Source organism: Genypterus blacodes, unplaced genomic scaffold (genome assembly GCF_046128005.1).
Source record: "Genypterus blacodes isolate CSIRO-AG114 ecotype Tasmania unplaced genomic scaffold, CSIRO-AGI_Gbla_v1 ptg000214l_1, whole genome shotgun sequence".
Lineage (NCBI taxonomy): Eukaryota > Metazoa > Chordata > Actinopteri > Ophidiiformes > Ophidiidae > Genypterus > Genypterus blacodes.
In genome coordinates, this window is record NW_027467013.1 from 1981672 (window position 1) to 2003640 (window position 21969).

Consider the following 21969-nt stretch of genomic DNA (forward strand, 5'->3'; position numbering starts at 1 on the left):
AAAACAATGTGCTGTTGTCTCATGGTATTCTAGTGAGAAAGTTACCAACCTTATATGATGACAGGCTTATTCAAAGAAGAATAATAATAATAGAAAAGAATTTGGCTTCAGTTTCTGGTTTGGCAGATGGTTTAATGCACTGATCACAAATACAATGTACTTGTTCCTGAGTATTTCACATTGTAAACGATTGATGTAAATGATTTTACATGCATCAAGTTTATATCATTGTAGTTGTGGAATTTGAAATATATATCATGTAAGGTGTAGAATGAATTTTCTTAATAAAAACGTATTTGTCTTGAGTAATTATTGCAGTTTTCTCAAGAAGAGTTCATTTCTAATACAGATAACTTTCTTTTATTTCAAAGTAAAGCGTATTCTCTTCTCTCAAAACATCTTCATGCACAAAACAACACTCATACATTCAGAAGTGGTTTGGCGTTGTAATCTTATTGCGAAGGTGAAGTTCCTAAAACCAACCACGAGGAGGCAGAAAACCGCAACGAACAAAGAGACAAGCTGCAATATGGGAAGCTTTATTTTTCTGTTTAAAGTTTTAGAAATGACTCACGGGATCAAATGGAATCGCACATTTAATCCACAGACCTCAAAGATAAACACACACACACACATCCTGGAATGCAAATCAGTTACAAAGAGGAAAGGGGCGAAACATATAACGCAATATCCGGTGATTAGGCCCCGCCCACTGCGCGCCGACCGGGAGTTTTTGAAAATAACGACCGACTGAACGGAGGAAAATACGAGCGACATCCCGAGGAGCTTTGATCAGGCACCCAAATAACACATGTAAGCGCTAAACGAGCCGATCGGTTGTTTACTTTCATATCTGTTACTGATTTCATATCGCAAACGGGTGACGTCTTGTCCGTTGCTATGCTACCTAGCTGCAGAAATGATTGTTCTGTTTCATTGCAGATCTCCTATTAGGGAAACATGGCGTCCGTTGCCGACCCAGACATGCACATTATGTTCACCAAAACAATCGAGGAGATCCACAGTAAACACCTGCAGGCTTATGAGGAGATCGTGGACGCAACGACGGACTTGTGTCAATCTCACGAGGAGATCCTGAGAGCTGCTGTTGGTATGGTTACAATATGTACTTTTTGTTATTGTGTTCTTTCGGACTCATTCACACACACCTCCACTTAGATTGTTTATGTCCTTGCAATGTTATTAACTTATATAATACAGTCAGTCAAGTTTGTAAGTTTCAGTGCAGAGGTTAAAATTATGCACACAATTCTCTTGATTCTCAAATAGAACTGTGTTGTGCTAAAATGACGGTGACACCTCGTACAGCGAATTTTCTTTGGGTGCTAAGTTTCCTTACAGTAACCTGCTTTTGTATCTCAGCAACATTCTCTCTGCTACTGCTATTAAACACATATTTCAGGTTTAAATGTCACGGGAAAACACTCTCTGGGGCAACAGTCAACATATTTAGATCTCATCAAAAGTAAATACGTGTGATGTGAATACTTGTTGATGTTCTTTGTTTCTTTCTTGCAGCTTCGTGTGCTCAGAAGTGTAAGGATAATGAGATGCTGTTTGAGACAGTACACACATACAAAAGAGGTGAGCTTCTTCTATCTGTTCTATCTTCCTTTCTAGTGACAGCAGCTTATCTGTTTAACTGTGCAGCAAGCAGGACTGACTGAGCCTTTGTCCTTCAGACCTTGAACATAAAAACATGTCGCTGAAGGAGAAACGTCAAGCCAAATCTGAGATTCAACCAGACACACGGAGAGACGACATGATTCAGAAGATAGAGAAGCTCAGGAATGAGCAAGACGTGATGAGAGACGGTAAGAAGTTCATTTCTGCATGTAGATTACTGTGGTTTGGTTTCTTAACGTATATTCATACCTGCACCTGTCTGTCTCTCCTCTCCTCAGTAATTGTCTCTCAAAACAAAGCGAACAAAAAGCGGATAAAGGTTCTCCAGCAAGCCAGAGAAATCTTCCAGGATGCTTTGGGGTTGGAGATCAGAAAAATCCAAGGTAACACTTTGTTTGATTGAAGACATGATATCAACCGGTGGTGTTATTATATCTGTCAATCACTGGTTTGTCCTCAACAGGTAAACAACAGCCAGGGCCACTGATTTAGGAATTCATGGACTGTTTTTCCTTCTTTTATTAAAGGTGAACTGGTGCAGTTCATCTTCAAACACATCAACCCTGTGGATGACGACAGCGTCTACATCATCACAATTGGAATCAAAGAAGACGGCTTGTACCAGAGTAAGACCAGCACACAGACACACACACACACACACACACACACACACACACACACACACACACACACACACACACACACACACACACACACACACACACACACACACACACACACACACACACACACACACACACACACATATTTACTGAAGTCTTTTATTCCCTGCAGTTGTGTCAAGCGACCCCCCTCTGGAGTGTGTGCCTGCTTTGGAGAGGAGACTGAAGGAGACCAATAACTTGCCAGCTTTTCTCGCAAATGTCAGGAAGGGATTCATCACACAGGCCAAAACTGTGAAATAGGAACTGGAGAGAGAAATGAGCAAGCAGCTGTTGCTTGTGTACAGACTGAAATAAGAAAGAGGAAGTTAATGATCACGACAGAGATTTGTTCTTCTTCCATTTAATCACTTGTAAATACGCACAGTTTTCAACCTGCATCTAATACACACCAAACTTATAATTAAATATGGATTGTCAGTAACATGATGGTTTAAACCTGTGATGATAGAATATAGAGGTCACCTGCTGTTTGTGTGTTCAGTGTGTCACGTTTGGCCTTGAGAAAGCAGGAGGTCTGGAACCGCTTTTTGTATATAGAATTTTTTTTAATTTTCTTCTGTATCTTAAATATGCTTCTGTAATAAAACACCTGGTCTGCCACAGGAAGTCCCAGGCTGTATAAACTCACAGCAGAACAACGTCTAGACTCAAGAAAGAACATTGACGGATGCTTTAAATGAAATGTCAGCATGATGGCACATATTTTTAAGAACTCAAAATGAAATGTCACAATGGGTCGGTTAGAGAATGAGATGAGTGGCAGCATGGAGCGAGCAGGAAGGCTGTTCATTCCGTTTCATACTTGGTCTTAGCTGTGTTCAGGAGTGAACAGCTGTGATCCACAATATTTCTCTCTCTCTCTCTCTCTCTCTCTCTCTCTCTCTCTCTCTCTCTCTCTCTCTCTCTCTCTCTCTCTCTCTCTCTCTCTCTCTCTCTCTCTCTCTCTCTCTCTCTCTCTCTCTCTCTCTCTCTCTCTCTCTCTCTCTCTCTCTCTCTCTCTCTCTCTCTCTCATTGTGTGTGAGCTGGTTCCACACACACAGGCACAGGCAGCTCCTCGACATAGGTGGAGGGGAAGTGGCCCGTCTGCCCACTCAGCGCCCCAAACCACCAACCGTTCTCTTCCCTCTGGTAGACGTCTAGAAGATCTCCTGTCGAACCCAAATCCAGTTTGAAAACTATCAACCTCTAATAGTTCTACTAAATGTTCTCATGACTTGACAACTCACCTATTTTCAAATTCAGCTCGTCTTCATGTTCAGATGTGTAATCATACAGGACTTTGCATTTTCCGATACTGCTCAACTCCGCCCTTTGACCTGTTCAGGGTTTAAATTCATTAATGCTTTCATTTAATGATAGAATTCTCAATTACAGTACGTTTAGCTGTCAATCTTTGTCTTGGCACTCAGCAGATACGTCACCTTGTCCTTTGTCATCAGTTTGTTGTCCTTTGTCATCAGTTTGAGGCGGGGCCACTTTAACGCCGCCGCCCCCGTCTACAGCCACGGTTTGTTGCAATGAAGCCGAGGAGGCGATGTGTTCAGTGGTGCCTGATGAAGGCTCCACAGCCACGTGGGCCTGAACCGGTCCTTTGTAAATGATGGAAGCCCGCAGCGACAGTCTGGATCTGAATGGTGTTTTCTTGATTTTGACCGGGCGAGCCAGTTGAACGAGGCTGTGCTCACAGTCCTTAGAAAGAAACGGTTCAGATTATGTTTGAACCGCATCGTATGACATAAATACTGTGTGGGTGACTCCAGTAGAGAACTTATTGCCCTGGTAAACCTGCCCTGTCACACTCATCCAGCAATAATTCAGTTTATTGTAGAATAGATTGTACACGTGTTCCTACCTTATCTTTCCATTTCATTATGCTGTCACTGAAGCGATGAAAGGACTTGGGTGTTCCCTGTAGTTCAGACAGTGACATGGACAGTTTGTAGTACGTGGCTTCCAGGAGGTCCAGTTTCAGGGAACTCTACAGGTAACAGTGCACAGTTAGTGATCGCTGATAATGTGCCGATCTGTTTGTATGATGGAATGCAGATCCTTACACACTGAGGAGCGTTTACCTCATCAAGGTGCTGTTCAGTTTCCTCTGTGTTCTTTCGGTTTGAAAAGGATGGATTTTCAGAGTACGTCTTCATCAGTTTCTCAGTTCCTGGAATCAGAATGTCAAATTAATTAGAAACTAAATGCCAGTGTCTGCTTCTGTCCGTAAAGAATCAGTGAGTAAAACTGTATAACTGAAAAACACGAGGTATTGCATCATGATCTTGCCTTCACAGTCTTTCCTTGTCTTTTTAATACTGTCCTCCAGGCGCTGGAGTTTGACTTTGATGGCTTCTCTTCTTCTGTCTTTGTCCATCAGTGACTTGCTGTCCTCCTCCTGATGGACATTTGACATATGACATCAGTAACCGGAAGATACTCAGAGAGGCTGAGTAGTAGTAGTAATTGTTACTGCGTCTCTCAGTGAGCAAACTACTGGACTACCAGGTTACAAAGTTAGTGACCACGTGTTCATGAGAGCAAGTTTTGTAGAGTCCAACCTGCTCAACTTTGGCAGCCTGTTATGGCAAAACGATGAGGACTATAAAGAAAATCAAACTTTTGCCCGACAGAATTTGCTGCCAAACTAAAAGCAAAGTTGCAGACTTACAAAATAATCAGCCATCAAAAACTCTGCTTTGTTTTCTCCGGTTGTGATGTTGTTCTCCTCTGACAAGCTTTGCAGGTCTTTCTCCACGTCCACCCTCTGGACCGCCTGTTCTATTTGTCTTTGACCCTGAAAGCAGCATCACCACACACACACACAAAACTGATGTGACACATTATCGACAAGTGCTTTAGTTGACCTGTGAGTGTGACTGAGGCGGGGCTGTCTTACATGAGTGAGCGTTTGCCCAAAGCTGGACATATGGAGGTTGTATCTGTTCAGAACATTGCACAGCAGTTCAATCCGCTGTTTCTCCAACTCCTGGAGGATCTGAATAGACAGATTTTTGTTCTGATACTTTCTGCAGTAATATGTTCAGTGCTGGTGAGGGAGATTGTGTCCTATACAGGTTTTGATTGCTGGCTGCATACTGAACAAATTATAGCACAACATAAACGACTATGCAGGCCTGTGTAACTCACAATTGGGTGCTTGTGTGGTAGGTTGACCTTTTTTCTGTGAGAAATATTGTCTTTTCAACACTTATGAATAATGAAGTGTCATCTAGCAACACACCCAACCCCCCCACGTGCTCACACATGGAAACACACTCTGCACAAGAGCTCAGCTAAATGTGGAAAATAGGGAAAGTAGGAACCCATTTGTCTGCACCTGGTAGCAGTGTTTCAGTGTGTTTTCCCACTTGAGTCTCATGTGATGACCCTCTATGTTGATATTAAAGTACTCTTCATCCACCCGCGCCTGCATCTCTGCGGACTTAGTCAGCCTGTTAAGCATCTGTAGTGAGTAATGGGAAACATTCTTTAGCAAAGGAGCTGACGGCGTCTTCAGGAGTGTGTTTACACAGGTGATGGATCTACATGGCACACACACATACAGTATGTGCTGGGGGGGGGGAATCAGGGGGTCACAGCTCACCTTCTGTTTTTCTTTCTCCGTGCAAATGTGCTTGTTATTCTCCACAAAGTTGAAAAGGGCCTCGTGCTCTTTTGTTATTCCCGACAATTTCTTTTTCATCTGTTTCAGGAGACATTAAGAACAAAATCTATATTAATCATATTAACTGCTAAACAAAATGGCAGACACGGTACACGATTGTTTAAAGTGTTGTTTGGCAAAGGTTACCTTGGTAACACTTTCAATGAGGCCCGTATCTATCATGCATAATAAACTCCAGTCAGCAGTTTGTTTAATGTAACAGCCCCTGTAATAAAGCCAATCTCTGTGAAGCCTTTAATGGGCGCTTAAGAGTCTTCACAGGCTATAAAACGGTCCAGGACTTCATTAGCTTCGAAAGTTCATCCTCAAAAGTCACCATAGAGCTGAATCGGTGTACAACAAAATCCAAGACAAGACAAAAGTCGTAAGAGTTTAGATGGAGGGACAAAACTTTAAATCCCTGAATCTCAAAACAAGTCTGAGGTCAGATAGAATCCTATAATACTAAGGACACGATTATTGCTGTAAAGTTGTACTCTATTGTGCTCAATTGTACAGTAAGGATGCATTCACGGTGCAGTTTGCTGTAAGCCATCATAAGGCATCGTTATATTTTACAACAACAGTTATTATAGTCTTATTTAAGTATTATAGTCCACTGCCTCATGACCCCTCTACCCATTTTATACCAGACAGTCATGGTGCTTTAGTTAACTATAATTGACTAACAATTTTTCATAGCTTGTCAAAATGCGTTCATAATTATAAAACATTATAAGGTTTCATGTAAAATTGATGGAAGGAACTTGAAGGAACTTGTAAGTATTATGATAACAGTTATGGGGTTCACAAAAAGGGCTGCCATAACTTAATAGTAGACATTCGCCTCCATGGATTCATAATGTCATATGTTTCTGGAGCTACATGTCTCTGGAGCTACACGTTCTTCATCACAGCATCTGATTCTTCACTTTACCTTGAGCTGCTCACTGCAGTTAGTTGTAACAAGTTTTCCACTTCTCTCGATGACACCGTCAAGCTGTGGGGATGCAGATCAGGTTAGAGTCACTTCAATGCAAGAATAACACAGAGAGGGATGGAGATTAAGATTACGAGCATACAGGCCTCTTCCTCCTGTTGTGCTCATCTAAGGTTTGACGTAATTCCAGGATTGCATCTTGCTGAAATGCGTTTCCCAGCGTTCTGAAAAGAGAACATTGCACCGTATTTACTTCAAGCCAGCTATTCTAAAAATCACTCTCACATCTGTGGACAGGTACAATTATGTGTTGGAGTTGAAAACTACCTGTGGGCGTCTGCTCTCGAGTACATCTCATCTGACATATGACACCATGCGTTGTAGGTGGAACTGAGTGGGGAGGCGGCATGGAAAAGTTAGAGCTGTGGGATAATTAGTCTGACATCTGCTTCTGTTTTGATCACATCTATCTCACTGCATGCTATTTCCCATATGATTATCACTGTGAGTTACTGTGCAGTTAGACCCAGCAAGAGGGAACATACACACACACACACAACACAAAGCTCTGAGCCAGGTCCCTTACTTGTCTGTCATTTCTTTGGATGCCTTGATGAGTTTGCCAGCCAGTTTTTGTAGACCTTTAGAATAAGTGTGTTCCAGCTCAGCCCTAAAACAGGGAAGGGTTGCATCAAGAAGCACAGACCCAGTCAAACAATAACTCTGTGGTCATTAAAATTCATTCTAAAGGCGAGTCAGAGTTTTGTCTGCGGCACAGAGGGACGTATTAAAAGTGTGAGGATACTTTATACTTTAAAAAGTGTTGTACAGTGTATAACACTAACACAGGGCAGATATTAAACACTGCTGAAGTGTGTGTAGATTGTAAAGCCTCTCAAACTCGACCTACCTTTGTTGAAAAACTGCCATGAGCTCCTTGCAGAAGTGCTCCCCAGTTTTTGAAAACCGTTTCCCATTTTGATATAAGTGGTTATACTGAAATATAATGGGTAAGAGACCTCATGAGACTTTACATCCAACGGCTCCAAAGCAACCACAACAGCTACAAAGCAAGTCCTTTAGTTTAACATTCTACTGTAACCACGAGTAAACTCTGATCTATATTCTAAACTGTGTAATGCAACCGTACCATATTATACTTTGAAAATAAACATTGCAATCTCTTAGTTTAAAAGAATTCTCACCGAGCAGGCGCTGATTAGATCCTTCATCTCTAAGCTGTGGCCGTTTGTTGACTTTGCACAGAGAACTTTGACCGCCTCCTCCCAAAGCCTCTCATGCGGAAATCACCTGAACTCTCAGTTATGCGACACTAAGGAAAATTCCAGTGGACAAATAGACAATCTAGGCCGGAGCGGGAATATTTAAACCAGAGGGTCACTCATTAGAATGCATACCTCTGTCAGGGCTGAACAAGCCTGGGCAGAATGTGTGTTCTAATAACACACAGGCCTAAAAAGAAGAAGAAGTTGCAGCGAGATTATAATGAAACAAATCCAAACATATTTCTGTGATCTTCATATTTTTTATTGAATAATTCAAACAACTCATGTCTGCCTCTCAACACGGCAAATGACCTTTTAATGAAATCGTTTTTTTTTTTGTTTTTTTTTACCAGAAGTGTACCAGAATACCCAACAAAATGCTTCAGTAAGGGAATACAGCGTCTAGCCATATCTTTTGCACACACACATAATACTGTTATTGACATCTCGTACACAGTTTGAGTGGAGAATGACTGTACGTTTCAAAATGTGAGTAAACTTCACACATTACAATCCGTTGGGTGAGTGAAGACAAACTCGCTCATCGTTTTGGCATATCTTTGGGGGTGTAGCATTGAAAGTAAACCCAGATCTTCAGCATTTTGCAAACACCATGATGCGCCGTGTGGAAAACTGCTGTGTTCATTTCATCCTTAACACTTGACACAAAGGTACATTAGACATCTGACCATCATCTGCAAAACACATCTATAAAAATAAATAACATAGAAAGACACAAACGTAAGAAAAACACCCCCCGTATGCCAGACTACTGGATGTTTGAGTAGCATGCTTACACCATAACGTGGAATGCTTTCATTGATTGATTGGTTTGTTTGTTTGTACCGATAGAGGAGTGCTGTGATATTTGAGTGCAGTTCAATGCAAATATATAGATGAACAGAAGAAATCGCAAGAGGAAAATTAGTTCAGAATAAAATCCGATGACAAAACTGCATTCACGTAATCTATGAAGAACTTCCAGTACCAGACAGGCAATGTTATTCATGTCCCCATCACACACACTCATACACACACACACAAAGATGGATGGTGTCTGTAGCATGGCTCCTGTGGTACGTATTTCAGCTTGGTCAGTGTTCGTCTGGACACATGGCTCCTGCCAGGTAGCCGTTGGTCCCGTGGCTTTTGTTGGTGCCGTTGGTGGCGCTGCTGTGGTGCTTCTGATTGGACGAAGGACTGTCATCCTCGTCGGAGCTGGACTCGATGTCGCTGCGGTCGTCTTTAGAAACCTGCAGAAGTAAATGGATCGTCGTACATCACTGCCATTTTCCACGACAGTTATGCATCACAGTGTAACAAATGAGCTTGAGTGAGTCATCTAGGGAGGTAATCTGCCAATCAATGCTCAGCAAAAAAGCTATAATTACCATTAAAATCTATTTGCAAACTCAAGCGCTGCCAAGTGTATAGACACATAAATTAGATGCCGTGTGAAGATTAATCCAAATAGCTTCTTTACGTGTGTGTGTGTTTAATCATCCGCATTTCCTCTTTCAGTGTAAGAAAAATTAAAGAAAGTATTCACGTTTTTACAAATACAGCGACTGTATTGAAAAGACGGAACAGATGGCAAGACGAGATGAAAGATAAAATGAGACGCTTCGGGGAAAAATGTGGCGATACTAAAAGTGACAGTGTGACATGAGCTCATGCTGAGCACACAGTTAGGCTGAGCTGATGCACGTGAATGTTACTTACATGTAAAGGATTCCATTTTCCAACCTTGGTGATTAACACAGGGGACAGAAAAGGGAAAATCAGAGGTGAAAACAGCACAGGACTCTACAGTGCTATGACACACACGCCTCATCTGTCACCTAGAATGTGACATCGTCTTGAAATGATCTATTCTCACACCATCACTGATTTTTCAAACATTTCTCTTTTCAGCCTCACCTTTCCTTTGGAGATGGCTCGGCACGCTGTCTTCACTATGAGGTAGGACCAGAAGGAGTGAAGAAGCTGCAGCAGGATGAGGAGCAGGTTGAACACCCACCAGGACGGGTAAGGCCCCACGATCTCCCAACTCTCAAACAAGGTGGTGTTTAAAATCCTGAAGGACGGAGAGATTTTGTGAATTGAAACATTGCAGGCAAATCTGAGAGCAAAAGAACATTTTCTGCCCCATTAGTTACTATGGGGCAATTTAATTGACATATGCAGTATTATCAGTCAAATTGCCGTTAAACTATCAAGGGACAAATATAGCAGCTATTCTTCCTATTGAGATTGTACCAAATCATTTCCAAACATATTATTTGAATTAATTAGTGGGTTCTTCCCTGAGCTTTACCAGATTTCAGCTAAACCGGTCGTAACACTGAGTAATAAAACAAAGTGGGCTCATCTCCACCTCTTCATTTGTCACAGACTGCCTGATCCAGGTCTCTAGCACTTATAAATATGGTACATCAGGCATTTGTTCACCTTTTAATATGATTAGCAGCAAGTTTATAATGTATTCTAATTAATATGGCTAATGAGAGAGAAGTGCTTTGGGAGTAAAAAAAGCTTATTCAGCTCCACTTCACATCCCATATAATCAACATTTTGAATTTCTGTTAAATTTATCTCTGGGCCAATTATCACAAATGATTCTGAATCACCCTGCAGATACTGAAACCATGGCAACAGCTTTACAGTAGCGACAACTTTATTACTGTCGTGGTTGGGGCCAAATAAAATGTACTGTAGAGTCGTCACTAATGTGTGTGTGACAACAAAAGCAGAGGACTGAGGGGCTGCTGGCTCTGGAATTCCAAAACAACCTTAAATTGCTGAAGCGGGCAAATGAAAGAACCTACAGTATGTATGTCCCTGAATGCATGTCGGTATATAGAGAGTTCATCTGCACCCTGATAATTAATAACCCCAAACACTGATGAGACGCCAGCAGACACCAGCAGCTGCCTCACTGGAAAACTACACTCCAATCTCTGGTAATGCAGGTTATAAAAGCCAAAAAGCAACATTAAAAGCCAATAAATGATAAAAAAAGATACCCATAACGAGAAACCACTTTGATATTTTAACAATCGGATAAAACTAAAGCAGTGACAACAACAATATGCACTTTTCATTTGTTCTGGGGTTCCTTGCAGAGGCTTAAGCTGCTGTATCCATAGTAACTATAACTTAGCAACAAAATCCATAGCAATGTGCCTAAAATGAAAGCTGGAGAAAGTATGACAAAAGAGCTGAGATGCTTTGACGTGTATTTTTCAATGACCGCCTGTCAAAATATGCAGAGTGACTCAGGCAGCAGCTGCTTCTGGAGTCGTTAAAGTGTTGGACTGAAGTTCATTCAATGACACGCCAACGCCGCTGCAGTGAGGTTAAATCCTATCAGAGAGATGTTATCAGTGTTACACAGTAAAGCTGAGTGGAACCTACCAGACAGGGTAAACTCCCAGCCTGGAACTTATGAAGAGAAGTGCAAACATGGCAAAGAGGAGGTTACACAGCGTCTGACACTTGGCATAGTTGGCCATCTTGGCAGCCTAAGCAAAGGAAATAAAGACTTTACTTCAATATGGAGCCAGAAATCTGTTTGAAAATGGGATGGGGAAAACTGTAAAAACACAAATCCAATATGCAATAGGTACAGTATATGATCCATTGTGATATAATGTATATATTTAAGATAGGACAGCTAATACACAAAATCCACAGTATTTAATTCTACAATCATCGTCCCGCTGTCCTCACCTCCATCAGCACATCGGCGGCGTCGTGGAGACACATAACCAGAGTTCCTACCCGAGCCATGTTGTTCACATAAGAGAAGGTAATGAGGGAGATTGTTGCCAGGTGGTGCAGGAACATGATCAGAAAATCCTGAGGAAACAGTGACCGGAGAAATGAGAAAACGTTTTAAAACTGGCTACCAGATCATTCTCGTCTTGTGCAGAATGGAAGGGCTCCTCATTTTGACTACAATGAACACAGGGAGCTATTATGCAACATAATGGGCCCCATTTTGTGTTGTGTCATATCTGCAAGAAGCACTGAGACATACAGTGTTGGCATGTTCCTGACCTTGAAATGTGCATTGTTTGTTTAGCACTTTTCTTGCCCTGCACAGTGAGCAAGGCACACAGATGAGGGAGGAGGTGCAATGAGAAGTGACACACATGCAAATGCAGTATTAGGATGGGAGCAGTCGGGTGTTGATGTTGCACTAAACAGTCTCATCAGTGGGGATTTGGTGACTGCACAGCAAATTAAAACAAACAAACAAATAAATCTTCCATCTTATGTACGTAACAAAACGTGACTCTGCTCTCGACATCACCGAATATCTTCACAATGACCTAATTTCACTGATCCGCAACCGAACGACAGCAACAGCGGCGTGACTCATCTATTCATTCTTAACTGCAACACCGTGTCGCACAGAATCCGCCGCCTGAATAGTGGGATTATTATGAGGAGCTGTCATCTTTTGGAGTTATGTACATGAATTCAATGCTCCATTTGTTCCATTCAGCTAAGGCGCATTAGGGTCGCATGTAAACAAAATCAAATCTACAGTACGTAAATACAATCATAGGTAAAACAATAAACATTTTACACCTGCAAATAAAGCAACACAGTCAATCATTGTTTTATCTTCTTGTTATGCGTCTACGGTGCCTGTGCGACTCTGCATCCCATTTTCCTCGCGTGCTACTGTGAGTGACAGAGCTGTTCACAAAAGGTAAGAGAAAGTGCTATAATGATAGTAATTGATCAACGTAACATCTGATTTATATTCCATTTCACTCAGCCTTTTCTGGGCAAAGCATTCTGCCCTTTTAGCAATCATTTGTACTTGGATAGATCCTCGCCTGTGATTATGTACTTTGTGCTGGTCAGAGTGACAGCCATGTTCAAATTGTACCCTATTTGTTGCTATAATGCATTTCATGTGTTTGCTTATAATCATTTTGGAATTGGATTCTGTCTGTGTGTCAAAATGTGCAAATGTGAGCTCTAGGTTTTGTGAGACTATGTAACAGCATGGATCTGGGCCAGCCTCTGTGTTTAGCCGGTACATTTGGGTGGCCTGGATGAGAGCTCCAGGTGAATACAGCTGCAGAGAGGCGGTATGTGGGAGCATTCCTCTAACCCTTAAACTAGTCCAATGTCTCAGGGATGGCAGTCCAAAAATGGGCAGAAAATGAAAAAGGAAGAATGAGAAGGAAGATGCTGCAAGATATAGAATGAAAGCAAGGCAAGAGTGTGCAGGGAGAACATACTGGAATTGGCAGGGGATGCAGAGGACCTCCTCAGTGTAGTACTGTGCATGAAAAAACTGAAAGGAGAAACAAAAACAGACAACACGCCAACAGTCAACAAAGAGATGACAGAGTGAAGGCATACACAGCATGGCATCATGGGGTGGCTGTGAGTGCAGTGAGTGTGTGGTGGGTACGGGGGGGGGGGGGGGGGGGGGGGGGGGGGGGGATCAGGGGATGGGGTGGAGACAGAAATAAGACCATGGCTGGGAGGCATGCAAATTAATATTAAATGAACCAAAACCAGTATAGTATAGTATAGTATAGTCAGTTTCAAGTCAGACAGAGTGAGAATGACAGTGGGCTCCAGTGGGTCGGTGCCCACTGAGGATGCTTGGATGGAGTGAAACTGATATTTCAGCATAAATCACACAAACACTGACCGAGTCTGACATTTGAAGGCTACACCTGCCAGAACCGTCCATAGAATGGAGACCTAAATTGACTGTCTGGCTCTTAATAACTCATGATCATAAACTGGATGACACCTAGAGAGGATGGAATATTACATCAACGAAGGCCACATGTCAATACTGTGTATGTAGTTTGCTGTGCGTCACAATAGCTTAGTTTACAAAAGGAAATGTGCATTTATGTTGCATGGATTCTTGAAGTTGTTGAAGTAATTTGCCCTTATTTATTAGTTTATTGTATTTAATTCCAACAGAACAAATCACATTTATTTTGCAGATTAGAGAATTTGCCAACTTGACTGCACTAGATGTTTGTTTGTCTATTTCCATATAGGAGTTACTGTATGTTCATCTAATTTCGCGTCTCTGTTGTTCTGTTATTTGCATTAACCTACAGAGGTAAACACACTATGTAGTCTAGCATCAATGTTATAAGAAATGCCAGGTTAATGAGTGTTTCATTCCATCTTACCTTCCTCCTGATGTCTGTGAATTGGGAAAAAAGTAAGGACAGGTAGAAAGAAAGTTCCAGAATGTAGTAATAATGGATGTCCACAGTCAGAGGCTGCAGAAACACACAAGGCACCAAGGTTAAGTCAGATATTTGAGCGGTATTATCTACGGCTATGGCTGAATGGAGCTGTTATTAAGGATTATGAAGGAAGAGGGAGTGTTTACCTGGTATGGGTAGTTGTACCAGCACTCTTTAGTGTTCCATAGCCACGGGGTCTTCAGGAGAGGAAAACAGTGATTAATTATTCACAACTTAAGATGCAATGAAACTGTGAACAGTATAATATTAGTGGTGTTGACTTGTTAAATAACCAAGTTAGTTAAAGGAAAAATGGGTTAAATGGACAATTATAGTTTCAAGCATCTTGTTTGGTAAAAGAAATGACTTCCCCCTCCCTCGTTCATTTCTTAGCTATGATGTAATATGTTATAAAACGGAGATATAAAGAGACTGATTGTGTTGCGATAGAGTTCAGACTGTATGATTGAATACACAGCGTAGTGAAACTGGATCACATAGCCACACAAATCCACCAGATTCATTTTTAAAAGCTTTCAATGAAAAAAAAAGCACAGGCACTACTGCAGTATCAGTGCAGCGTTACGCAACTTCATATTCCTGTAGTAACCTGGATCTCCAAAAAAAACAGCCACTTTCTCCTTATTTAAGATCGAACGCATGTAAATCAAAAGTGGCCGCTGACATTTAATGGATTGTGGCTGGAGTCGGAGTGGTGTGTGAGTGTGTGAGATCCTTGCGGTGTTGTTATAATGGGTTTGGAGATCAGACTGGACTTAATGTGCTACACAGGCAAACACTGACTTATCACTGACTTTACTCTCTCCGCCTCCTGCTATTAATAATCCCCCCGGGGACTTGGACCTGACGAAGGCTTTGCCGGCGAATGAACTCATTTCGCAGAGTGCTTCGTCATGCAACTTGTTTCTCTGGGAGATTTCCCTCCACTGTTTCTGTCTCCAATTAAGATTATATTAATCAGGTTTCAGATAAAATGGCTTCACTCTCCTCAGGACACAGAGGTATTAGAAGATAAAGCAGATCCACGGAGCTATTCTGGTTGTGTTTTGCAGCATAGGAGGAGTGGTTTTTGCTCAAAGGGAACTACAGACTCCTTCCTTTTCATTCTTCCCTAAACGCCTCGGTGACTCATGCCGAAACTGCAAACACACACGGGACACCTTCACATTTAGAACTTACCTTTTTAAGAAAACGCACTCCGTAGGTAAATATGTACAGGTAGAAAGTAAATCTCCACCTGAAAGACAAGAAAAGGGAGACACTGAATGAAAATACAAAGTAAACACTGGCATATCGTCGCCTTGGACCAATTTAAACTCGAGGTTACAGAGAGCCCAGGAACTTTGTTTAACCACACACACACACACACACACACACACACACACACACACACACACACACACACACACACACACACACACACACACACACACACACACACACACACACACACACACACACACACACACACACACACACACACACACACACACACACACACACACACACACACACACACACACACACACACACACACACATCACAGCCTGGAATATTCAAACATCACAGGCTGGAAAGAGAAATGAAAGAGAAATATGTAAGTTATATAAGACAGTGGGTAGTTCTTTGATATTAACCCTGAGTTTTAAAAGGAAACTCAACACAATCTGGCATCTGTCACTATGGAAGAGAATCCTGGTGAATCCATCCAACATATTTTCAACTTTGAAGCAGCGCAGTTCCATGCATCACAGCACGCCGTTTGCTGTGTATCGACGTTTGATCATTTGCTGCCGTTTAATGAGCCCCAGAGATAACATCGGCACGCAGCACATGGCCCCTGGATGCTATTAACCGCTCCGTCTTTGATTAACTGTACGGTAAAACCAAACAAACCGGACAACTCAACTTGGCACCGTGTAAAGACTGTTGCATGGCAACTGGTTCATCAATCTTGCAACAGTCTGTTTCAAGTGCTTTTGAATCACTGCGATACAACGTACGTACGTCCAATCACGATGACTCACAACTGCTTTCCCTGAATAGATTCTGACTGAAGTCGAGCACAAAGAGGATTTTTCTCACTTTTGCAGTTACAAACGACGCAGCAGCAGCAGCTCGTCAATTATTCTTTTAATCAATTAGTGTTGGGTGGTAACCGCGGCTAACGGAACTATGCTGCCGTCTTGTGAAACTGCCCGGTGAACAACCTATTAATCATGCTTAAAATAAGCCTGGTGCCATGTTTTATGACGCACAGCAAACATGAGCGTTTTATATTTAGTTTATTGTGCATTAATAAAACATTTACATTTGATGAGGGAGGAGGAATCCAGGGCATAAATAACTTGTCATAAATCCACTAATGAGGCTGTTTTTGCAGCAACCAGCTTTGGAATACAGTCATAAAAACACGCTCAGGTTGATTCATCACTGATTGAGTTTTGTCACGTTTCCGGGTGGCGAGCAGCAGCTGGTTTGCATTCAAACGGTTGACAAGGCACAGACAAGTTGATCAGTCGTGCCTCTGTTACTCTCCAGCCAATAATGCAGACTGCTTACATCTACATTGTGCGTTTGTATGATTTGGTTTGAATCCCAGACACGGTTTGCAGCTGCTTTATGGGGAATGTGTGTGTGTGTGTGTGTATGTGTGTGTTTGTTCTCTGTAAAGACCACAAATGAACTGAATTATTCCTCAGCTGTTCTTCACAAACATCCTAATTAGCTGCTGTTGTTGTTGTTGTCGCGTGTCGACGGGGCTGTTTGCTTGCTGATATGAAAATCAATCACACCTACAGAGAAGAGGCATAATTGGGATAAAATCTAAAAATAGGTTTGAACGCACTCAACTGTTAAAATGCAAGAACTTAATGCGGAATAACAAAATGAGAAATTGAAATGTTAGAACATCAACTGTTGTTTTTATGGACATATGATGTTTAACGTGTTAGTTAAGTCTGAAATTCTATCAAACTATGATGTGAGGCTTAATTGCAGTGAAATCTCCAACATTTGCGTCGTCTTTGTGTCGATTAAAAAGCTTTGGGTGATTTCTTTGTGTTTGTGTCTGACAGAAGAAGAAGAAGAAGAGAGGGCGAGGAGGAAGATGAGATCAGACGTGAGCACTTTGAAGGACAACAAAGCAGGTGTCTCCTTCTGCCTGCTCGGCCCATCCAGCGCTGATTAGTGAAGGGACTCAAGCCTAAGTGTGTTTGAATGTGTGTGTGTGTGTGTGTGTGTGTGTACTATTTAAAGAACAATGGAGAATCTGGACGCACTTCATTGTCACACAGGTATTTGTGTTTGCTGTCAACCTCAGTGTGTGTGGGGGAGGTAAAAAAAGCACAGATTCCCCTCGTTTCTATGGCGACTGTGTTGTTGCGTCCACGTGCTTTCCCCCCCTTTGCATCACTAACAAGGACAGCTTCACCCTTCACACTAATATCACAATTAAAGTCATACAGTTTCCAACAAAATCAATATTTGTTTTTCAACTTGAACAAATTCAGGAAATACAGTCTATCCAAAGATATTTAATATCTTTTCAAATTCTTCTCCAGGAGTTTCTGAAGCGTAGACACCCTGCAGTAAAGTCATATATAAATTTACTTAAACTGAATCTACGAGTCTGTACGATCTGGCAGCGACAACAGCTGGAGAATAAACTCTGAGCTGATTCTTCATTATGAGCGCACCAAACGTGTCGGCGGCGTGCGGCTCTTTGTTTGCACAGAGAAAAGAAGAAGAAAGACAGATCCGCCATCCTGATGTCTGAAACACAATGTAGTTCAGTCAGTCTCCTACAGGGGCACGTGAGGACACAATCGCTGCTGGATGGACCGTAGCTGGGGGAATTGCACCTTCAGCACCAGGACAGACGGCCGGTGTGATCTGCAGCCACTCGCACGTTTGCAGACGAGAGCTTTGGTGCGTTAGATTCAACAGAACAAACGGCGTCTGAGCATGTTGGAGAAGCCCGCAGATACTGTGGAAGACTTCCATCCATTGCCAAGATCCGGTTTCATGTCTACCAGAGAGCGTTTGAGTCTTTTGCAGCGCCCTCTCCTCTCTCCTCGCCTGCACTGGGAGTCTAATCAGCTGACGGAGTTCTCCAGAGTGAACAGCAGCCTCAGGGTGATCAGAAGCTGTGAGGCTCCCTGTGTGTCCCACTGCCAGATTGGCTCGGCTGGTGTCAGACATGACTGCTCTGACAGTCACACTTGCTCGTTGGCCTTTATAACATCACACTGTTAAGTAACTACAACCTCCCTGATGGCAAACACTCCACTCTGCAGATTAGCCAGTCTTTGTTCCGGCCTGCGTGGTTGTGCTGTTTTGAAAGCGGGACAGAACTTCACTCTTCTCTTACAGTCCAGCCAACATTCACATCAGCATCTTCTATGGAAATACCACTATTTACACTTTTACAAAAAGACCAAACATGCATTTCTGATCTTACCCCGCTATTTCCAACAAATTATGTACATTTTAAAATACTTCCAGCTGTTTTCCAAAGTACACTACGGAGCTTTGAATGTGTTTCCTTACTGTACAGGCGGCCCCGAGTTTCCATTCATTACCCTAAAGTATGAAAATCAACATGACAAGCTTAAACAAGGTTTCCTGAGCAAAGCAAACCACGGTGAACATTGTGTCTGTTTTTATTACAGCCGAAGCCCAACAACACGGTGCAGAGCCTCTATACCTAACGCAACAACAACGCAACTCTGACAACAGCAGAAGCAGAGATTAAGTCCACCCTGATTGGAATACCTCAGCCAAGCAAGTCACACATCTCTGTTTGTGTTTGTGCTTTGTAATGCTTAGCAGTGGTATTAAGAAATCAGTGTGCGTGTGTGTGTGTGTGTGCCCCTTACATGCTTTCACAGAAGCGGGCCAGAGTGCTTGGCTTCTCCTGGTTGCGGCGTTGTCGGAACCAGCGCTGGATGGTGCGCACGTCCCAGTCCAGCTGCTTGGACAGACCCTCCAGCCTCTTCTCATCTGGATGCTGGTGAGACAAGGTGGGAACACTTAACAGGAATGTGGGAAGAGCAGCATTCCAAACATCCTCTTCCACTAAATACACTTTCCAGTACAATGCTACGATCAAACAATGAGCATTATCAGCTTTACAAAAGGTAGGACCGTATCTAATGAAGTGGCACCTGAGTGTATTCTGCAGTAATGAAGACGTGTGTGTGTGTGTTACCTTGGTGATAGCAGTGAAAACCTTCTCCAGGATAGCATTGGGTTGTGCTTTCTGTGGCCCATTTGTTTGGATCTTCAGGCCCATGGCACATGGTCTGGCAATAAACCTGCAAATGAAACATTTATCACAACAACAAGCAGATTAATACACACATGCAGACACGTGGAGGAAGAACAAACACAGAGAAACTGATCATTTATAAATAGCACAGATCAAACTTCACTTATTTTAACACTGAACACCACAGAATGATATTTGAAAAGGGGGCAAAGGCCTTCAAAATGGCCATGGCACCTGTCCCACATGTGCCTGGTTGGAAACATTGATTGTACAAATGGTGCCAAGTAAGTATGATGCAAAATGCACCGTGTAACAAACGGGACAGAGAGAGAGACAGAGAGACAGAGAGAGAGGGGGTTCAGTCTGCAATCAGCGTGGCAGAGAAGAGACGAGATAGAACAATAAGTGGCCAGGTAATGTTGGATTCTGCATCTTGCCACTGGCTGCAATATGCGAGCACTGATCAATTCATAAAGAAAAGGCAGGCAGGCATCGCGCAGTGCTGCAGGCCCGCAGAGAGAAAGGTGATTATCCCCGCTGATCTGTGAGCGATCCAGATAAGATGCCATTGTTTGGGTAACTGACAAGCCAGACGAGCCGCGGCGGACTACGGCGAAATCATCGCCATTGCTGTGTGGTCGGGGATTCTATAACCCACCTTTCGAAAACAAGCCGTATCATAAAGATGCAGAAGGCTAAAGGACACGCCAGATACAGATCCTCTGCCTGCGGGAACGTCGCCTCCTCTGTGTTCTTTAAGTCTGCCCAGGTTACGTTGTGAGGCAGCCAGAACCTCTCGTTCCAGAACCACGCCAGGATACCGGCCATCTCTGTGGAGCCGAGCGCCGTGAGCGAGGGGGTAGACAGAGACGGAGAGAGACAGACAGAGAGCGAGAGAGACAGATCCCGAGTGGCCCGGTGTTCCTGAAGAGCTCCGTGAGGCTGATGGTGCGATATCGGTGCTAGATCGGCCGTCTGTTTCCCCCCCTTCAGATCATCCACTGTGGGGAAGTGGACTCCATCAGCTCCGCCGCCACTGATTGGTGCGTTGAAATGTCATGCAAGACGCAGACACGCAGTCACCGCACGTTATACGGACTGCATCACGGCGCAATCAATGGGCAAACTGTGAGCTGTGTGTGTGCGCGCCTGTGTGGAAACGTGAACCTAAACGCACCACAGAGAAGTGAAAATGTTCTCGCTGAAATCAACAGTACGCACCATTGAAGCTTTCTAATTTTTATTTGTTTGTTTGTTTGTTTGTTTCTGCTTTTCGTATTAGTTGCTGCCGTGACGAGTGAGGTGACACACAATAATTACCCCCAAACACACAGGTATGCCGTGTGTAAGTGTTTGTCAGACTCAAACATTCTAAAACAATGAAGTAGAAACATGGAAACACTTCAGTCAGGGGCATCGAGGTGTTTGACCGCCACCTACTGGCAGCTTTGTGCCGTCGTCAGTAGCACAACGTGTTCAGTTTGACCTAAATACTGGATCGTCTTCATTTTTTCTGCATATCGTAAATAAAACAAAATGTGGAAGAAGAAAAACAACCACCCGAATGTTCATTTGAAGAAAATATTCGCAAAAACAAATAAAGCTGCTTAAAAAAAGAGAAAGAAACAAGTAATACACAATTAAAATATATACTGTTTCACCTGAAAGACACAATAAAAAACACATATCATTATTATCTATTTATTACATTATTTACAAAAACAACAACATTGCTTTAAAAAAAGAAAAAAAAAAAGTTATTAAGCGTTAAACCACACACGCATGAATACGTGATTGAACTGTTCAATGTTTCACCTCAGACAGATTAACGGTACAAAAGCGCCCTCTAGTGGTTGAAGATATCACTCACGTTATTGCATTGCAGTTCCCGTTGCATGTGACACACAGTATCTGCAACCACATGCTGCTGCCTAACAGAACCTTAACGTAGTTTTCAATACAAAACACGACTTAAATTTACGCAGGGGAATATAAATATACTACGACTAGATTAAAAAAAATACATGATGCCGAATTAATTTAAATTAGATGATAATAGTTCAAAGCAGAGGCTCGCAGGTTGATATGTTTGTAGAATGCAGCATCCTGAGAAAAATGTATTTTCGGTTTTTACTGCGTTTTACATGTGTTTCCGTGTATCCTCCACTTTAAACCAGTGTGCACGGGGTTGCACGCTGTAGCGTGTGTGT

General features: G+C 42.5%; 3 protein-coding genes across 3 annotated transcripts; 1 reads left to right on the forward strand and 2 right to left on the reverse strand.

Moving 5' to 3' along the window:
- Positions 1 to 713: 713 nt before the first annotated feature.
- On the forward strand, positions 714 to 2762 carry spc25 (SPC25 component of NDC80 kinetochore complex). Its single transcript, XM_076170127.1, has 7 exons — positions 714 to 813; positions 943 to 1111; positions 1540 to 1605; positions 1704 to 1835; positions 1926 to 2030; positions 2175 to 2273; positions 2443 to 2762. Exons 2-7 carry the CDS (start codon positions 961 to 963, stop codon positions 2571 to 2573), a joined length of 684 nt encoding a protein of 227 aa, XP_076026242.1. The 5' UTR covers positions 714 to 813; positions 943 to 960; the 3' UTR covers positions 2574 to 2762.
- Positions 2763 to 2798: 36 nt separating this feature from the next.
- On the reverse strand, positions 2799 to 8217 carry nostrin (nitric oxide synthase trafficking). The gene is made up of 16 exons (XM_076170126.1): positions 8138 to 8217; positions 7843 to 7928; positions 7519 to 7602; positions 7260 to 7322; positions 7075 to 7156; positions 6930 to 6992; positions 5933 to 6031; positions 5666 to 5791; positions 5225 to 5323; positions 4997 to 5122; positions 4615 to 4723; positions 4407 to 4495; positions 4187 to 4312; positions 3756 to 4023; positions 3561 to 3650; positions 2799 to 3482 (listed from the first exon to the last, which is right to left on the reverse strand). Exons 1-16 carry the CDS (start codon positions 8162 to 8164, stop codon positions 3343 to 3345), a joined length of 1677 nt encoding a protein of 558 aa, XP_076026241.1. The 5' UTR covers positions 8165 to 8217; the 3' UTR covers positions 2799 to 3342.
- A 241-nt stretch (positions 8218 to 8458) lies between these two features.
- cers6 (ceramide synthase 6) lies at positions 8459 to 20812 on the reverse strand. The gene is made up of 11 exons (XM_076170103.1): positions 20418 to 20812; positions 19700 to 19805; positions 19368 to 19498; positions 15667 to 15724; positions 14613 to 14663; positions 14407 to 14499; positions 11951 to 12079; positions 11636 to 11742; positions 10139 to 10295; positions 9941 to 9964; positions 8459 to 9471 (listed from the first exon to the last, which is right to left on the reverse strand). Exons 1-11 carry the CDS (start codon positions 20585 to 20587, stop codon positions 9313 to 9315), a joined length of 1185 nt encoding a protein of 394 aa, XP_076026218.1. The 5' UTR covers positions 20588 to 20812; the 3' UTR covers positions 8459 to 9312.
- Positions 20813 to 21969: the final 1157 nt, after the last annotated feature.